The following is a 15390-nucleotide window of genomic DNA, read 5'->3' as shown; positions in this document are numbered from 1 at the left end:
ATGGTTGAAAATTGATGAAATTATCAGCGAAGCTAGCTAGTAATGTAATGTTTATATGTGCAAATTTTTGTGATAATTTTGAGATAGCGTCTAATGCAGAAGTTTTTCGACTTTAATATTTGGGCAACATATGCGCCATCTATAATGCAACTATTAACCAACCTTTTTTTTTCAAATCAAGGCTATTTGTGATAAAATTTTCTGTTTTCTGAAGTTTGACCTTCGAAATAACTCAAAATTTTGAATTTGGTCAAAGTTATAACAAATTTAGCCGATTGTCCTCCTTCGGTACAAAAACTACATAAGGTACACCGGGGTAAGTGGGGACGGTGACTATTAAAACAATACTGTAAACTATTTTTTCAAACTTTTAATGCAGAATGTTAAATTTACTTGTAATCTATCCAACAACTGTTAAAGAGATACGGTTCCGACAAAAGCGGATGTTTACGGTGACTTCTTGTTAATTTTCAATTTTTCACTACGATGTGAAGTTGATGTCCATCTTTTTCAATCGCAAATTTCTCTTAAACTAGCTGGCTCTTGTCGAAAAACTCTACATTGAAACAATCCTTACATTCGAAACAACAAGTTAGGAAAGGAAACGACGATTAAAAATTAAGAAAAAAGAGTTTATTATCAAAAATCTAAAATGATTTCTCCAAACCCTACCTGGGGTAAGTGTGGACGGCTTTATAAATACTTGATGTTTACACATTTTTTCAATTTTCTCTCCATCATTCAATACATTTTAGATTTATTTAGCATTCGGATCATGAAAAGTTGGGAAAAGTACTTGTGTTTTCTGGAATAGGTATATATTTTCGATAAAATCGGATCTCGTGTGTTGCAACATAAATTACACACAATAATCACTACCATGAACTTTTTTCAAAATTTTGGACGGTTCGAGCAATAAAGTAACGTATTCAACCAAGAGAACACAAATTTGTTGAAAATTTCCTGAGAAATCAAAGGGAATATATCGTCCCCACTTACCCCATAAAGCGGGGTAAGTGAAGACACCAGCAGTCCATAACAATTTACGTGATAACTTTTTTCGCTTTTCGCCTATCAAGCTCATCGCTTCAGCATTTGTGAACCACATTTTCTACATCACATTGAATGCGATTTTATCAAAATTGATCCACTGCTGATTTTTTAAAGTTGAACAATACGAAAAACCGTCCCCACCTACCCCGGTGTATCTTATTTGATTTTTTATCACCCCACCACAGTTTTTGCGTGATGGCACGATTCCAGATCCAACTTAAACTTAGTATATACTTTGTGGGACCTTCTGAAGTGCTTTGCAGAGAAAACGTTCGCATTTGGAGGCAGTCTTCTTTTTATTTTAAGCCATTCAATCGGTATGAAACTCTTAGCGATTTGCAGTTTCCACAGATCGTTACGTCCTCAAGTACCAGATATTAAATTTCTTAATTTTTTCTCCTTTTTTATCTCCGGGAAATACGGCGAGACTTGCCAACGAAAAATTTCTGATTGAAAACCTGCCAGGTGACTGCTTAAGAGTTCGTTCATTAAGAGTTATCGTTTATCATTATGAATTTTTTTAAAATATTTTCCCACTAGCAGTAAAAATATTTTGCACACGATTTGACCACCGTGTTTTGTTTATTTTACCGGTTTTTACTTCACTATTATTCAAATTTTAGCTCACTCAATAGTATAGGACTTCTTAAACGATTGACCATGTAAACTTGGGTCGAATCGTTGATTTCCAACTGTTCTTGGATCTCCCAGTGGGACTTTTCTGAATTTTTTTCGAACCTGCCCAAAAAAATTGTTAATGAACTTCAGTATTGGAGGCTATCTCAATAAACAATTGACAGATTGTCACCAAATTTTGTACACGTACAACACTAGACATTACTAGGTAGCTTCACTGATAGTTTCATCAATTTTCATCCATGCAACAGTTATTCACAAAACAACGTGTTGCTTTTTTTCGAATACACTCCTTATCAATAAGTTTTAATTATTTTTGTTTTTTTAAATCTCCATTTTCGATTCGATCATGATTTTGGAATTCACTTATAAAAAGTGAGAAAAATTATTCGAAGAATATATCAACTTATCAGGCTTAATTTTAATCTGCGTAATGTTTTCTAAATTTGTGTTTTCTTCGTACTTTCAATGTTTAAAACAAAATTTGAAATTATTTATTACTTACCATACCAGTTTCTGAATGCTCATTAAATTTCAATTCAAATTTTTAAAACTATAGGTTCATTTTCGATATAAGTTTTAATGATGATTTGAACGTATAGGATTTATTTCATACATTAAACATAATTATCATAAATTCAGAAAACACTTTATTTTGATATCAAATCATTCAATACTTTTGAATAATTTCGCGGCGCTGATCCTAAAGGAACATGAGCTCTGAGGACTATTATCTCATGTTTCAAGATAACTTTTGAAAATAGGTTAAAGTTCATTGAATAAATTTATGAACACTAAGACGATTTTGAAAATCAAGGCAGTTCAATGATCAAATTTCCCGAATACCGCCAGTTGACTTCTGAGAAAATATTTAGGTATTGAAGTTTTCTATTTGTCAATTTTTCGGAATTCAGCCATACACGAGAATTTTAACGATTTTGAATATTTTAACCGAATGGAATTTTTGAAGTTTCTTAAAGCATAAGTCAAATCGTTTTGTGTCATCTACAAAGTTGGTAAATGAGTTATGAAATACTCAAAAAGACCTTCTTTAATGATGTCAGAAATAATTGTTAAAATTTCTTAAAATTGTAGAATATCATTTTTTCAAAGCGTTGCATTTCGGAAATAATAATATGTATCTAGAAAAAAATTGATTTCTTGATTAGCTCAAGAATAGTAAATAGAATCCAAATCTGTATTTCTCGCGAGAGCTTTCATTACGTCGAATGAAACAAAATATAAACAAACAGTTATATTACAAAAAATACAAAAACTGACATAAACTAGTCGCAATTTCTTTCCATTCAGAATATTTGTAGCCTGGACAACATATTCTATTGTTTTGATAACTTTTGCAGCAGTTTTTTTTTGTGAATTCATACGATGTTTCATAGGACGTGATGAAAGCTCACGCGAGATTTATTTTTCTTGCAAATTGTTTAGATGATCGGTTATCAAAGTTTGATTTTACTCAAAACTGATCAATTTTAAAAAAGATATTTGTACCAAAACCTAGGGTAATTTTTTTTTGCTGCCTTGAATGATTTTTTAAGCCACATTTTTTTTTAACTAAGAAAAAGAAATATTATTTTGAGAAATTTTTTATAAAAATAATCATAGAAGGTTTTTTGGAAGCCTTAAAAACGTTTTAAAATCTGCCGATAAGTTTTGATGGAATAAAAATTGTCTTTGTTGATTTTTGTTGAGTAATTCTTGGGTTTTGACCCAATTTGTCCGGATATTACCCGGATTTTTGGTTAACAAATTAGAAATGAACTGCCCGGATTTCTCCAGGTTTTTAGGTTCCAGCCCAGATATTTGCTTATAAAAAATTTGGCAACCCAAGCTAGATGCTGGTATAGTACGTAGATTTTTTTAGATGGATTTCATAACATCAACAATTTAATTTAAAAAAAAAACTAAAGATTTGTTAGTTGACAAACTTCACAAATTCACACAGAAAATTTATGCGTTGATATTTTTTTCTTGTTTTATTGTTTCTTTGATATGGCTGCCTTGTCGTACTGCCAAATGCCGGCCACCCTATGAAGTGCTGTGCTCTGTTTGCGAGTATATTTGCATCCTTTTTTCATCGTTGGATTATTAAAGTGCGGTCCTCCTGACAGTCCATGAACAGTGTTTGAAATGCGAAAAAAAAAATTGCAAAGGCTGAGAGAGGAAGCAAAACGAACTAGCTCAAATAATAAAAAAATAAATCGAAGAAACATTTTGCTGCCTTCTAGGGATCTCTGTTACAGATCGACTCTCTGCTGCTGTGTATGGAGGGGATGAGGTATTCCAAGGGTTTTTTTACAATCCTACACAGCATCCCTCTCGATTCAGTGCCGTCGGAAAAAAATGCGATGGATGGTTGCTTGACATTGCACAATAGAATCTTTGAACCGAACAGATCTTTGCTACTTTCCGAGGAAGAAAAACCGATACAGGAACAACAAATCCAGAGATGGATATAATGAGCATCTACAGAAACAAAAATTTACTCCATCGGTGAACTTGGCATTGTTGTGCTTCGAACACCCAATGTTCCCGATTTGCAGCAAAAAAAAAGGCTGGCGAAATATAAAAACATAAAAATAACGCCTCCCACTGTGGTGTACTCGATAGTTTTCAAGTCTTCTCTCAAGACAACGGTCATGAGATCGTAACTCGTTTAGAGCATACATTGTACTCTTTTTGGGGGCTGGTGGTTTTAGCATTTGTAAAATGCTACCCATCATGTCCTTGACAGATGTACGCTACAATTAGTTTTAAAGTAGTTAAATCTCTTCAAAGTGACATCAAGTTTCGCTAGATCCTATGTATGAGTGTGTATATATGTGTATGTTTGTATAAATATTAAATAATCTGAACGTTAATATTAATTGAGATTTATTTAATAAAACTTCCAAAATAAAATTGAAAGTAAATCTTTAGAGACGTTCTTCAAATGGTTTATGCCCCCTGGAAAAGGGTGAAGGCAGAATAAAAAAAGTATTATCGGAGAATGAGAATTGAACTCCTCTCCTTTAGATTTCTTTTCATCTGACCAGTTGAATATTTTGCCAACTACTCTATTTGAACCTGTTAGAGAACTGAATTATTCAACTCAGTTTGCCGAGAAAAGTTATGGATAAAAATCGAAATAATTCAACCGCAAGCCGTATGACAAATCATGAACATAAGTCATTCTCAGATTTTTTTTTCGCTGTGTACACTTGACATGGAATGACCCATATTAAGGACCGCGAAGAAATCCAAGCCGGGAAACACCAAAACCCGCCATTCTCTTACTGAAAAATCACAGAGCCAAGTTTTTCAAATTAAAGGGTTCCACGATGAAATTGCCACACATAAAATTGTTTCGCAAAACTCGAGTATTCATCCGATTGCCGTTAAATTTTCAGGGAATGAAAAATAACTATTAAACTTCATTTTACCATTTTACTCGTATGTTATTTACAGTCCATACGCAAATGCCCGCACTTGTTCTGCTTCTCGTCGCAATTAGCGGCGTTTTGTACCTTGAACGTTCGAAGCCCAGCCTTAGTTTTGGCCTTCTGGACAAAACTTTGGCTTAGGTGCAGTTTCTAAGCCACATCCCGAACGAAGCTACGCGGTTATGATTGTTGGAATACTTTTTGTACGGAATACTTTTTCCTTCACTTCTGGGCTTGCGGTCGGTAGTCAATCGTTCCTCGTACCGCTTAATCACTCAAGACACCGTGGAATTCGCGATTCCCAACGTTTCAGCGATGGAACGATGCGAGAGATCCTTGTCCTCGTGATGAATGCGCGAGAGCACGAGCTGTTCTTCCGACTCCATTTCCACGAGTTTTGATCACAGAACTTTAAAACTTGCAGGATGTAAACAATACACTATGAACTAGATCCACCTAAATTTTCATTAAATTCTACCCAACGGTTGAAAATTTAGAGTAATTTCATAGTGTGGCAATCTCATCGTGGACACTCTTTAGCCCACTAAATTTCCCCGCATTACGCTTTTCCGTGTGTGCTTCTTTTTCCGTTCTGTTAAGTATTCACTATACAGTAAGGTTTTTTTTTACACTGATATACGTACCGCGTAAAAAAAAACCGTGTAAAAAAAAACCGTGTTAATTCCCGAAAACCGTGTAAAAAAAAACCGTGCTAATTCCCGAAAACCGTGTAAAAAAAACCGTGTTAATTCCCGAAAACCGTGTAAAAAAAGACCATTCGAATTCTGCAGCTTTGAAGTTCTGACACTTAAAACCTGAGACCTGAGACTTGAGACATAAGACCTGGACTTGAAAATGTAGACTAGAGACATGAGACCTGAGACTTTAGACATGACACCTGAGACCTAAGTCCAGAGACCTGAGATCTGAGACATGAAACCTGAGACTTGAAGAATGAGACCAAAGACATGGGACATTAGACCTGAGACCTGAGACTAGAAACCTAAGACATAAAACACGAGACCTGATACCTGAGACATGGGACATGAGACCTGAGACATGAGACTTGAGACTTAAGACATGACACCTGAGACCTGAGACATGAGACAAGAGGCATGAGACATGAGATATGAGACCTGAGACCTGAGACATGAGATATGAGACATAAGACATGAGACCTGAGGTATGAGACAAGAGCCATGAAAGATTAGACCTGAGACATGAGACTTTAGACCTGAGACAAGCTACTAGTGTTATTACCGCGAAAAATTATATAAGCTTCGATTACAACTTGCGACCCCTCTAGTGAAAGGGTTTGACTTGTAGGTGACGAAAAACAGTGTCGCGAAATCGCTAGTCCAAGCTACTAGTGTTAGTACCGCGAAAAATTAGTTTAGCTCCAACTTCAACTTTCGACCAGTCAAGTGAAAGGGTTTGACTTGTAGATGACGAAAAATAGTGTCGCGACTTCGCTAGTACAAGCTACTAGTGTTAGTACCGCGAGAAACTAGTTAAGCTCCGATTTAGACTTGCGACCCCTCTAGTGAAAGGGTTTGACTTGTAGATGACGAAAAATAGTGTCGCGACTTCGCTAGTACAAGCTACTAGGATTAGTACCGCGAGAAATTAGTTAAGCTCCGGTTAAGACTTGCGACCCCTCTAGTAAAAGAGTTTGACTTGTAGGTGACGAAAAACAGTGTCGCGAAATTGCTAGTCCAAGCTACTAGTGTTAGTACCGCGAAAAATTAGTTTAGCTTCAATTTCAACTTTCGACCAGTCAAGTGAAAGGGTTTGACTTGTAGATGACGAAAAATAGTGTCGCGACTTCACTAGTACAAGCTACTAGTGTTAGTACCGCGAGAAATTAGTTAAGCTCCGATTTAGACTTGCGGCCCCTCTTGTTAAAGGGTTTGACTTGTAGGTGACGAAAAACAGTGTCACGAAATCGCTAGTCCAAACTACTAGTGTGAGTACCGCGAAATATTAGTTTAGCTCCGATTTCAACTTTCGACCGGTCAAGTGAAAGGGTTTGACTTGTAGGTAACGAAAAATAGTGTCGCGATTTCGCTAGTACAAGCTACTAGGATTAGTACCGCTAGAAATTAGTTAAGCTCCGATTTAGACTTGCGACCCCTCTAGTGAAAGGGTTTGACTTGTAGATGACGAAAAATAGAGTTGCGATTTCGCTAGTACAAGCTACTAGTGTTAGTACCGCGAGAAATTAGTTAAGCTCCGATTTCAACTTTCGACCCGTCAAGTGAAAGGGATTGACTTCTTGGTGATATTGGTTACAGGGGGTAATCTTGAGAATCCGGGGAATTGAATAGTATTTAAAGTGTATGTTTTATATTTTGTATCACGTTTTGTTTTAATAACTGGAAAAATAAATCAAAACGCGCAAGCAGAAACTGCAGCACCCAGCTGAAAATTGAGGAAAATCATCATTCTAGAGAGCTCTGAGAGCTGTGAGCCCGTGCGTTTTTTGATTGTTTGAAAATTTGAACAAGATGCTACAAATTATCGAAAATTTTTATCAAACATCGCATTCTTTGAAAAATTAGCGGTTAATGAAAATATAACTTCAAAATTTTTATCCATCCAATCATGAATTTTTATGATTTCAGCTAGTAGAATTTGGTACAGTGTTTTTCACCCCTAACTGTTTGTTGAACCCTCATGCTTTTTTCCATAAAAACATTTATGGTTAAAAAAATATAAAATTTAATTCGAACAAAGCCAAAAACTACTGCAATTGGTGCTTCATGCATTACGACATTACAAATACACCACAACTTGTGGAACCAATAATTTTTCTGACTACCTCAATTTTATGTGCAATCAACTTTAAAACTTTTTTGTACAAACGGTATGATTATCTGCGGAAATAATGTTTTTAAAGGCCATTGAAGTTGAAAACTGTTGCATGATGCACCAGATGCACCAGACGGTATCTCTGTTTAAAAGACATACGTTGTCTATGCCGATTTAGGCTTTGTAGACTGAATTAATTACGTTGAAAATTTAAGATTAACATTTAACTCCAATACCGAGATAGGAATCGAACCCATGCCATCAGTGGACCAGCGATTACCGTCTTACCACGCTAACCACTCGACCAGCGAGACGTATCTCACAACTAACCTTGAGTTCTGTTTGCTTCAAACACTTTAACTTAATTGGTCGCAGATTGAAATCGGAAATGAAACTTCTTTCTACCGGTAATAACACTAGTAGCTTGTACTAGCGAACTCGCGACACTATTTTTCATCACCTAAAAGTCAAACCCTTTCATTTGACCGGTCGAAAGTTGAAATCGGAGCTAGACTAATTTCTCGTGGTACTAACACTAGTAGCTTGTACTAGCGAAGTCGCGACACTATTTTTCGTCATCTACAAGTCAAACCCTTTTACTAGAGGGGTCGCAGGTTGAAATCGGAGCTTAACTTATTTCTCGCGGTACTAATCCTAGTAGCTTGTACTAGCGAAGTCATGACACTATTTTTCGTCAACTACAAGTCAAACCCTTTCATTTGACCGGTCGAAAGTTGAAATCGGAGCTAGACTAATTTCTCGTGGTACTTACACTAGTAGCTTGTACTAGCGAAGTCGCGACACTTTTTTTCGTCATCTACAAGTCAAACCCTTTCACTAGAGGGGTCGAAAGTTGAAATCGGAGCTAAACTAATTTTTCGCGGTACTAATCCTAGTAGCTTGTACTAGCGAAGTCGCGACACTATTTTTCATCACCTACAAGTCAAACCCTTCTATTACAGGGGTCGCAAGTCTAAATCGGAGCTTAACTAATTTCTCGCGGTACTAACACTAGTAGCTTGTACTAGCGAAGTCGCGACACTGTTTTTCGTCATCTGCAAGTCAAACCCTTTCATTAGAGGGGTCGCAAGTATAAATCGGAGTTTAACTATTTTCTCGCGGTACTAACACTAGTAGCTTGTACTAGCGAAGTCGCGACACTTTTTTCGTCATTTACAAGTCAAAACCTTTCATTAGAGGGGTCGCATGTAGAAATCGGAGCTAAACTTGTTTCTCGCGGTACTAATTCTAGTAGCTTGTCTCCGGTCTCAGGTCCAAAGTCTCATGTCTCAGGTCTCAGGTCTCATGTTTCATGTCTCTTGTCTCTTGCCTCAGGTCTCATGTCTTATGTCTCATGCCCCATGTCTCATGTCCCATGTCTCAGGTCTAAAGTCTCATGTTTCACGGCTCTTGTCTCATGCCTCAGGTCTCAGGTCTCAGGTCTCATGTCTCAAGTCTAATATCCCTTGTCTCAGCTTCCAGGTTTCAGGTCTCATGTCTAATTTCTAATGTTTCATGTCTCAGGTCTCATGTCTCATGTCTCATGTCTCATGTCTCATGTCTCATGTCTCATGTCTCATGTCTCAGGTCTCAGGTCTCAGGTCTCAGGTCTCAAGTCCCAGGTCTCAGGTCTCAGGTCTCAGGTCTCAGGTCCCAGGTCTTAGGTCTCATGTATCATGTTCTTAGTCTAAGAGATAAGATTTTCCCAACTTCAAAAAGATTCTAAGTGTTTTCCGTTGAAAAGGACTTAGAATATTTTCTCTCAAAAACCGTGTTAATTCGCGAAAACCGTGTAAAAAAAAACCGTGTTAATTCCCGAAAACCGTGTAAAAAAAGCCGTGTAAAAAAAACCGCGTAAAAAAAAAACCGTGTAAAAAAAAACCTAGGTGTATTAAGTATTCCAAACTTCCATTTGACGAACCAGCCCGAGGGTGAAAGTCTCTATAATAAAGAAAAAAAACTTCCATTTGAAAATCACATTTGTCCACTTTACAATCAAAGTAGTCCGCCATCATTCCGATGCAAAACACGTTGGGATAAAACAAAACAAGCAATTTAAATTTTCTACCATTTTACTTCGTTCACAATTGAAGAACACTCTCCTTATTGTTCAATTATTATTTTCTGATCGTTAACATCCCGAAATCTCCCAGATCGACACTTATTTTCTAACACTCAACTAGGTGTAAACCATTTGTCTTCAGACCAGTGCTAAAAAAAGTCGAATTCATTTACCACAAAATAAACTGAATGACACAACAAAACTTTCATCCTTATCTATTTATACTGACAGCAAAAAAAAAATATCAGGTTGGCCTAGACCAGTGGTCGGCAACCTTTTGAGTGAGAAGAGCCAAAAACATCAAATTTACAAAAATTCAGAGTTTGAAAGAGCCACATTAAAGATTTATTGTTTTGCTTTAAAAAAAAAAACAAAATATATGAATGATCAGTGAACCTAAATTCAACGAAAATCACTTTAAAATTATTAAGAGTTAATTCTAACTCTTGGAAATTTTTTTAAACTGCTTCTGATTACCATATAGAACATGGATTCTTTAATGGATCGTCAATTCTTTTAACAAGGTTTGATTTTATTTCGATTTCAATGCGTTGGCAAATAACAGGTCGAGAAAATTTTAAATCCATATCAAGCTTAAATGAACACTTTGCATAATGATAAAGTGAAAGACTTAAACATATTAACATAAATTATAAATTCTTCGGCAAAGAAAAGCATACCAAAATAAATAACAAAATAAAGAAAGAGAATACATTTTCATAACATTTTCAAGCTTTCTCATGGAGGATAAATTCAACTGAAATTAATGAAGCCAAAAATTTAAATCTTCAAAATCATGCTCCGGATTACATATATGTCATTCCCAACTTAAAATTTACCAAATTCATGTGTTCAGAATTTTATGTTTCTTAAACATTCAAAAATCTCATTTATGTCACAAAACTATTTATACCTTCAGCATTGTGTCCAATTAAATTAGAAAAAAGGATGAATAACCTACATTGTAGAATATTCATCAAGGCTTACTAAAGCTTAGATTACTGGATAAAATCGGTGGTTTCACCAGTATAAATCTTTAATAATGTGACTTGAAGCCTTCATTTAGATTCGTGACAAATAATAAAGAAACAGTACAATTTAAGATTAGTTATTTTGAAATTTCAAAACTGAAATGAATAAAAATAAATGAACGATATTTTTTTAATTCGTAATCCATAGCAAAAAAAATAATGTCATTAACTGAAACTTCGTTCAAAATTTGTGTGCATTTGGTAAATCTTGGCTACAGGAATCACACTTAAATTTTAAATTAGTAGAAAGGATCCAAGGTAAACTGTTTTTTAACACATACAATTTATTTACTAAAAAAACTGATAAATTAATTCATCGATTACAAGTATTTTACCTGTGATTCAGTTTTTAAATATATTTTAAGAAATAACATTTCCATTCATTGTCAAAGCTTATTTGAGTTTGAAAAGCTGTCAAGCTCTAGTTCTTAGTTTTAGAATTTTGTATTTAGATTTTATGCATCTAAAATTCACTTTCTAAAACGTTATTTATTGAATAAGTTTTCCACATTTTATACTACACGTATCCAGACCGGGAAAATCCAGGCAATGGGTTTTAAATTTTAAACTTAAAATCAGGTAATAGCCGGGAAAATCCAGCCAAAATCTAGTTATTTTGCATTAAAGGCATGAGAAAAGCTGAAAAATGAACACACGAAAAATGATTTTTACCAAGGCATATCAGCGGCATTCAAATCAATTTCGAAAAATGTATGCGATTTTTTCTCTCGCCTCAACAGCTTGAAAATTTGGAGTTTGGTAAAAATTCTGAATAATCCTGGAAAAACAGGACCTTTTTCATCGATATCTGGGCAGCTGGACCGGTTTTAGCATTCCTAAGTTTTTCTATAAAAATCTGGTCAAACCGATTAAAATCGGGCAATCTGGAATTCTAATGAGATATCTGTATTCAGATACATAAAAAATTATCGTTTTCAATTCAAATAAATAAGACAAGATTGAGGTGGTTTTTCAAAAAAAAAATATGTTGTTACGTGTCAAAGTTGTAAATATTTCAGCGAAATGGTTGATTTATTCTAACATGATTTTGCTAACTTCAACTGATCAATTTTCGTAGAAGGCAATTTAAGAGCGCCTAAAATATAAAATTTGATGAGGGTTACGTTGTTTGATAACAAAACAGAGGCTCTGTCAGGACTACTTTTTGGTAAATGATGAACTTTGAATTTCCTGTGTTTTTTAACATTGTTTGTTGTTTAAGGTTTTTTATTTATAAAGTTTCATTTTGCCGAGTGGATCACTTATTAATCTGTGTTATTAGAGGGGGAGATGATTTTCCTGTTAACAACTGCTGAACTAATTTGAATCATTCACTCAAAATGATACACACGTTTCAAAAATAAATAAATTTATTTAAGTTTTTGTTGTATGAAAAAAAGTTATTTTTTGCAATTACGGTTTATGATATATTTAATCTTGATCTGAAAAGCAAAAAATTGTAGAATTTCAAAAATGCCAATTGGTCCTTTCCACTTGTTCCTACAGCGGATGAAATTTTGAAATTCACTCCTGGACCGACCTATGTTAATCTGTGTGCCAGGTCACAAGACAAAATTATCGCTTTAGCACGATTTTATAAATATTTTATTCAAAAATATACATAATTTTAACGCAGTGAGCTAAAGAGCCGCAGCTTAACATCAAAAGAGCCGCATGCGGCTCGCGAGCCGCAGGTTGCCGACCTATGGCCTAGACTAACAACATGATGATTGTGAAATTCTTTGTTTTATTCAATCATTCGCTTCGCAGTCATTCATTCTACAAAGTCGTGACAGTTTCGGAAATGTGAATGGAATTGAAATGTGTAGTTTTTAACGGAAATTTTTAAATAGAGCCTAGCTAACAAGAATTAGGAAAAAACACTAAAACACCATAAAATTCTTTAATTCTTATTTTTAAATTTTATTACTAAGTACTGGAATCACCTTATCCTTATCAATGCCTCAGAAAATTTCATAATAATTCTAACAGAATAGCACAATAATAACAACTGCTTAAACTTTTATTCCGGAATTGAAAGTCAATTTTTTTCTGACTGTTTTTATTTAGAAACAGAACAACTTTCGTTCCTAACAAAAGCAGGAACAGCAAAGCGAATTTATTGCAGCCAATATGCTTCCAAAAACATCGAACTCCTTACAAATATCTAACTTCACTGACTTCAGCATTTTCATGACTGAGATTTGTAGGAAGTTCACAGTCACGAATTTTAAAATGAAGTGACTTTTGTTCGACTGTCAGTCAGAGATTGCTTTGTGCATAATCGGTAGATTTTCGGTTCAAAGTAAAATGTCACCAGTTTTGAGCACTGCTTCAGACCGAAACAAACTAGCACCTAGCTGGAGAAACTAGAGCAATCGAAGATTTATCACGAAACTGAACCGCCGCGGCCTAAACTATGCAAAATCAAAAGCACTATAAAACGAAATATCCTCGTTTATGACACCGAATCCCGTAACATCTTCTTGTGATGGCTATCCTATGGTAATGTTTTCCTCAAATCCGTCTATGTTTTCACTTGATAAACAATAAATTCAATAAAATTTTACCAGCGCTGGAAAAACGCGTGTGGTGCATTTGGGTCAACGCCTACTTCTAAAAAAAATTGCTGTGTCAAACTTTAAATTTTTAAGAAGAATCATCTAAAAATTGTTCCATTTCTGAAGTTGTTTTTGTTTTTGATTTTGTATGGGAACCCCCGCATCCTTGATGTGGGAGGTCTTTAGCCCCAACAGCCCGATCAACGTAATATTGAAGATTGGATCTATTAAAAGGAAACCTTATTCCACTTAGTTTCCGTTTTGATTTCAGTTTTGAATCTTTTTTTTCAATTTTAGTTTCAAGCTAATCACGTTATTGGAAATCGAAAGTTTAGTTTCGTTGTAATATTCAGGTTCCATGGCCCAACCTCGAAAGCTCTTTAAAAAAATTCGATCTAAGATCTAAGATTTTGAAGAGCTACTGCTACTTTGCTTGAAGTCGCATTCTATTTCGGCGCCCTCAAGAAGGAGGAAGTTGTTTCCCTGTCCACTGAAGCAGTTCCATGGTCGGGCGGGAGCCTCGTTTGATGCGAGAGGAAATATTTGAAAAAAAAAACACTCTTCAATGATGGGTTGTCGGGGCGGATGCAAATTCTTAGCATGATTCTTTGGCATAGACAGAGAGACCGGAGGGGGAGAGTGTAAAAAGTCGTAGCGTGGCATCTTAGCCAGCCAGCCAGCCGGCCGAAGAAGTCAGTTGTGGACGATAAGGATGCGTAAACTTTGTCATCTTTCGTCTCCATAGTTCCTACGGTATTTGTCGCACCACCCGGTTTCGTTGATGTTGTTGTCGTTGGTTCTCGGTTTTTCAGTTCTGTCGTCGTCGCGATGATGACGTGATGTTGCGGGGGTTATCCTCGGGAAATTCTACTCGGGAAGGTCGGCCGACACAGCGACAAAAAGGAATTCTTGACTGAGGACGGCGGAAGCTTCCTTAAAGCGAGATGAGTGAAAAGCTCCTTGAGCAAATTAAAAACATTCTTATATTCATGTATAAACACACAGGAATCGAACCATCCGGTGGCGACGACGACGACGGCTGCTGCAGTAAAGGAAGGAAGCGAAGCCTTGAGATTCTGAATTCTACGCGACTACGACGAACGGACAAAACGACGGCGACAACGGGGCACATTTGTATGTAGAAGATCGAGGAGACGTAAGCCGAGTGCTAACTGGTGAAAAGGATTTTTGGTGCATTGAGCATCATCGGCTTTAAGGACGAACGAACGACACACATTAAAGTGCTCCGGAAAACGTGTACTGTAGAGTGTATTTGTGTATTTGTATGAGTGACTAAGCTGGAAAACCCACCGCCGCAGGGAGTGAGTGTACTACACAACATTGGAAAGCACATTCAGTAGAAGGTACTTTAGTGGTGGGAAGTTTTCCCAGCATACGCAGTAGTCAGAGTTCGGGTTCGGGTGGGGTACGAGTTTTCCTCCTGCCGCCGAAGAAACTTGTGACTAGTAAGTGTCGTCGAGTGAAAATCGAACGAAAACGGAAGACGAAAACGACGACACAGAAGTTGGTAGTCGGCACATTGTCGTCTCTGGGAAGGCAGAGACTCATCCTTACTCCCGACAACACGGCAAGGTGCAATCGCTTGCTCGGACAAAACTGACGCCGCCGTACGACAACGACGATTCCGGAGAGATGCCCTCGCTGCAACAGGTGAGTTGTTTAACTCTATCATCCTCTGCTCTACCTAAATAGTCGTGTGGTGTGTTATCCGGCCGGCACGTGCTTTCTGTTTCCGATTCGACGAGCAGAAGCATTGAATGTGGGATTGACTTGAG

The 15390-nt window shown here is 36.3% G+C and overlaps 1 protein-coding gene across 9 annotated transcripts in view; it reads left to right on the top strand.

Annotated features, from left to right (window-relative positions):
- LOC129740632 (putative uncharacterized protein DDB_G0282133) overlaps window positions 1–15390 on the top strand; it is a 143586-nt gene that overhangs the window by 12817 nt on the left and 115379 nt on the right. For 8 of the 9 annotated variants that reach the window (XM_055732372.1, XM_055732374.1, XM_055732373.1 and 5 more), the window contains one exon: window positions 14600–15265. The exons of the other annotated variant lie outside the window; for it this stretch is intronic. In XM_055732372.1, coding sequence (XP_055588347.1) covers window positions 15248–15265 — 18 coding nt within the window. In that variant the 5' untranslated portion in view covers window positions 14600–15247. The remainder of the gene's footprint in view (window positions 1–14599; window positions 15266–15390) is intronic. 9 annotated transcript variants of the gene reach the window in all.

Source organism: Uranotaenia lowii, chromosome 1, assembly GCF_029784155.1.
Source record: "Uranotaenia lowii strain MFRU-FL chromosome 1, ASM2978415v1, whole genome shotgun sequence".
Taxonomy (NCBI): domain Eukaryota; kingdom Metazoa; phylum Arthropoda; class Insecta; order Diptera; family Culicidae; genus Uranotaenia; species Uranotaenia lowii.
Note: the sequence above shows the minus strand (reverse complement) of the source record. Positions and strands in the feature narration are given on the sequence as shown.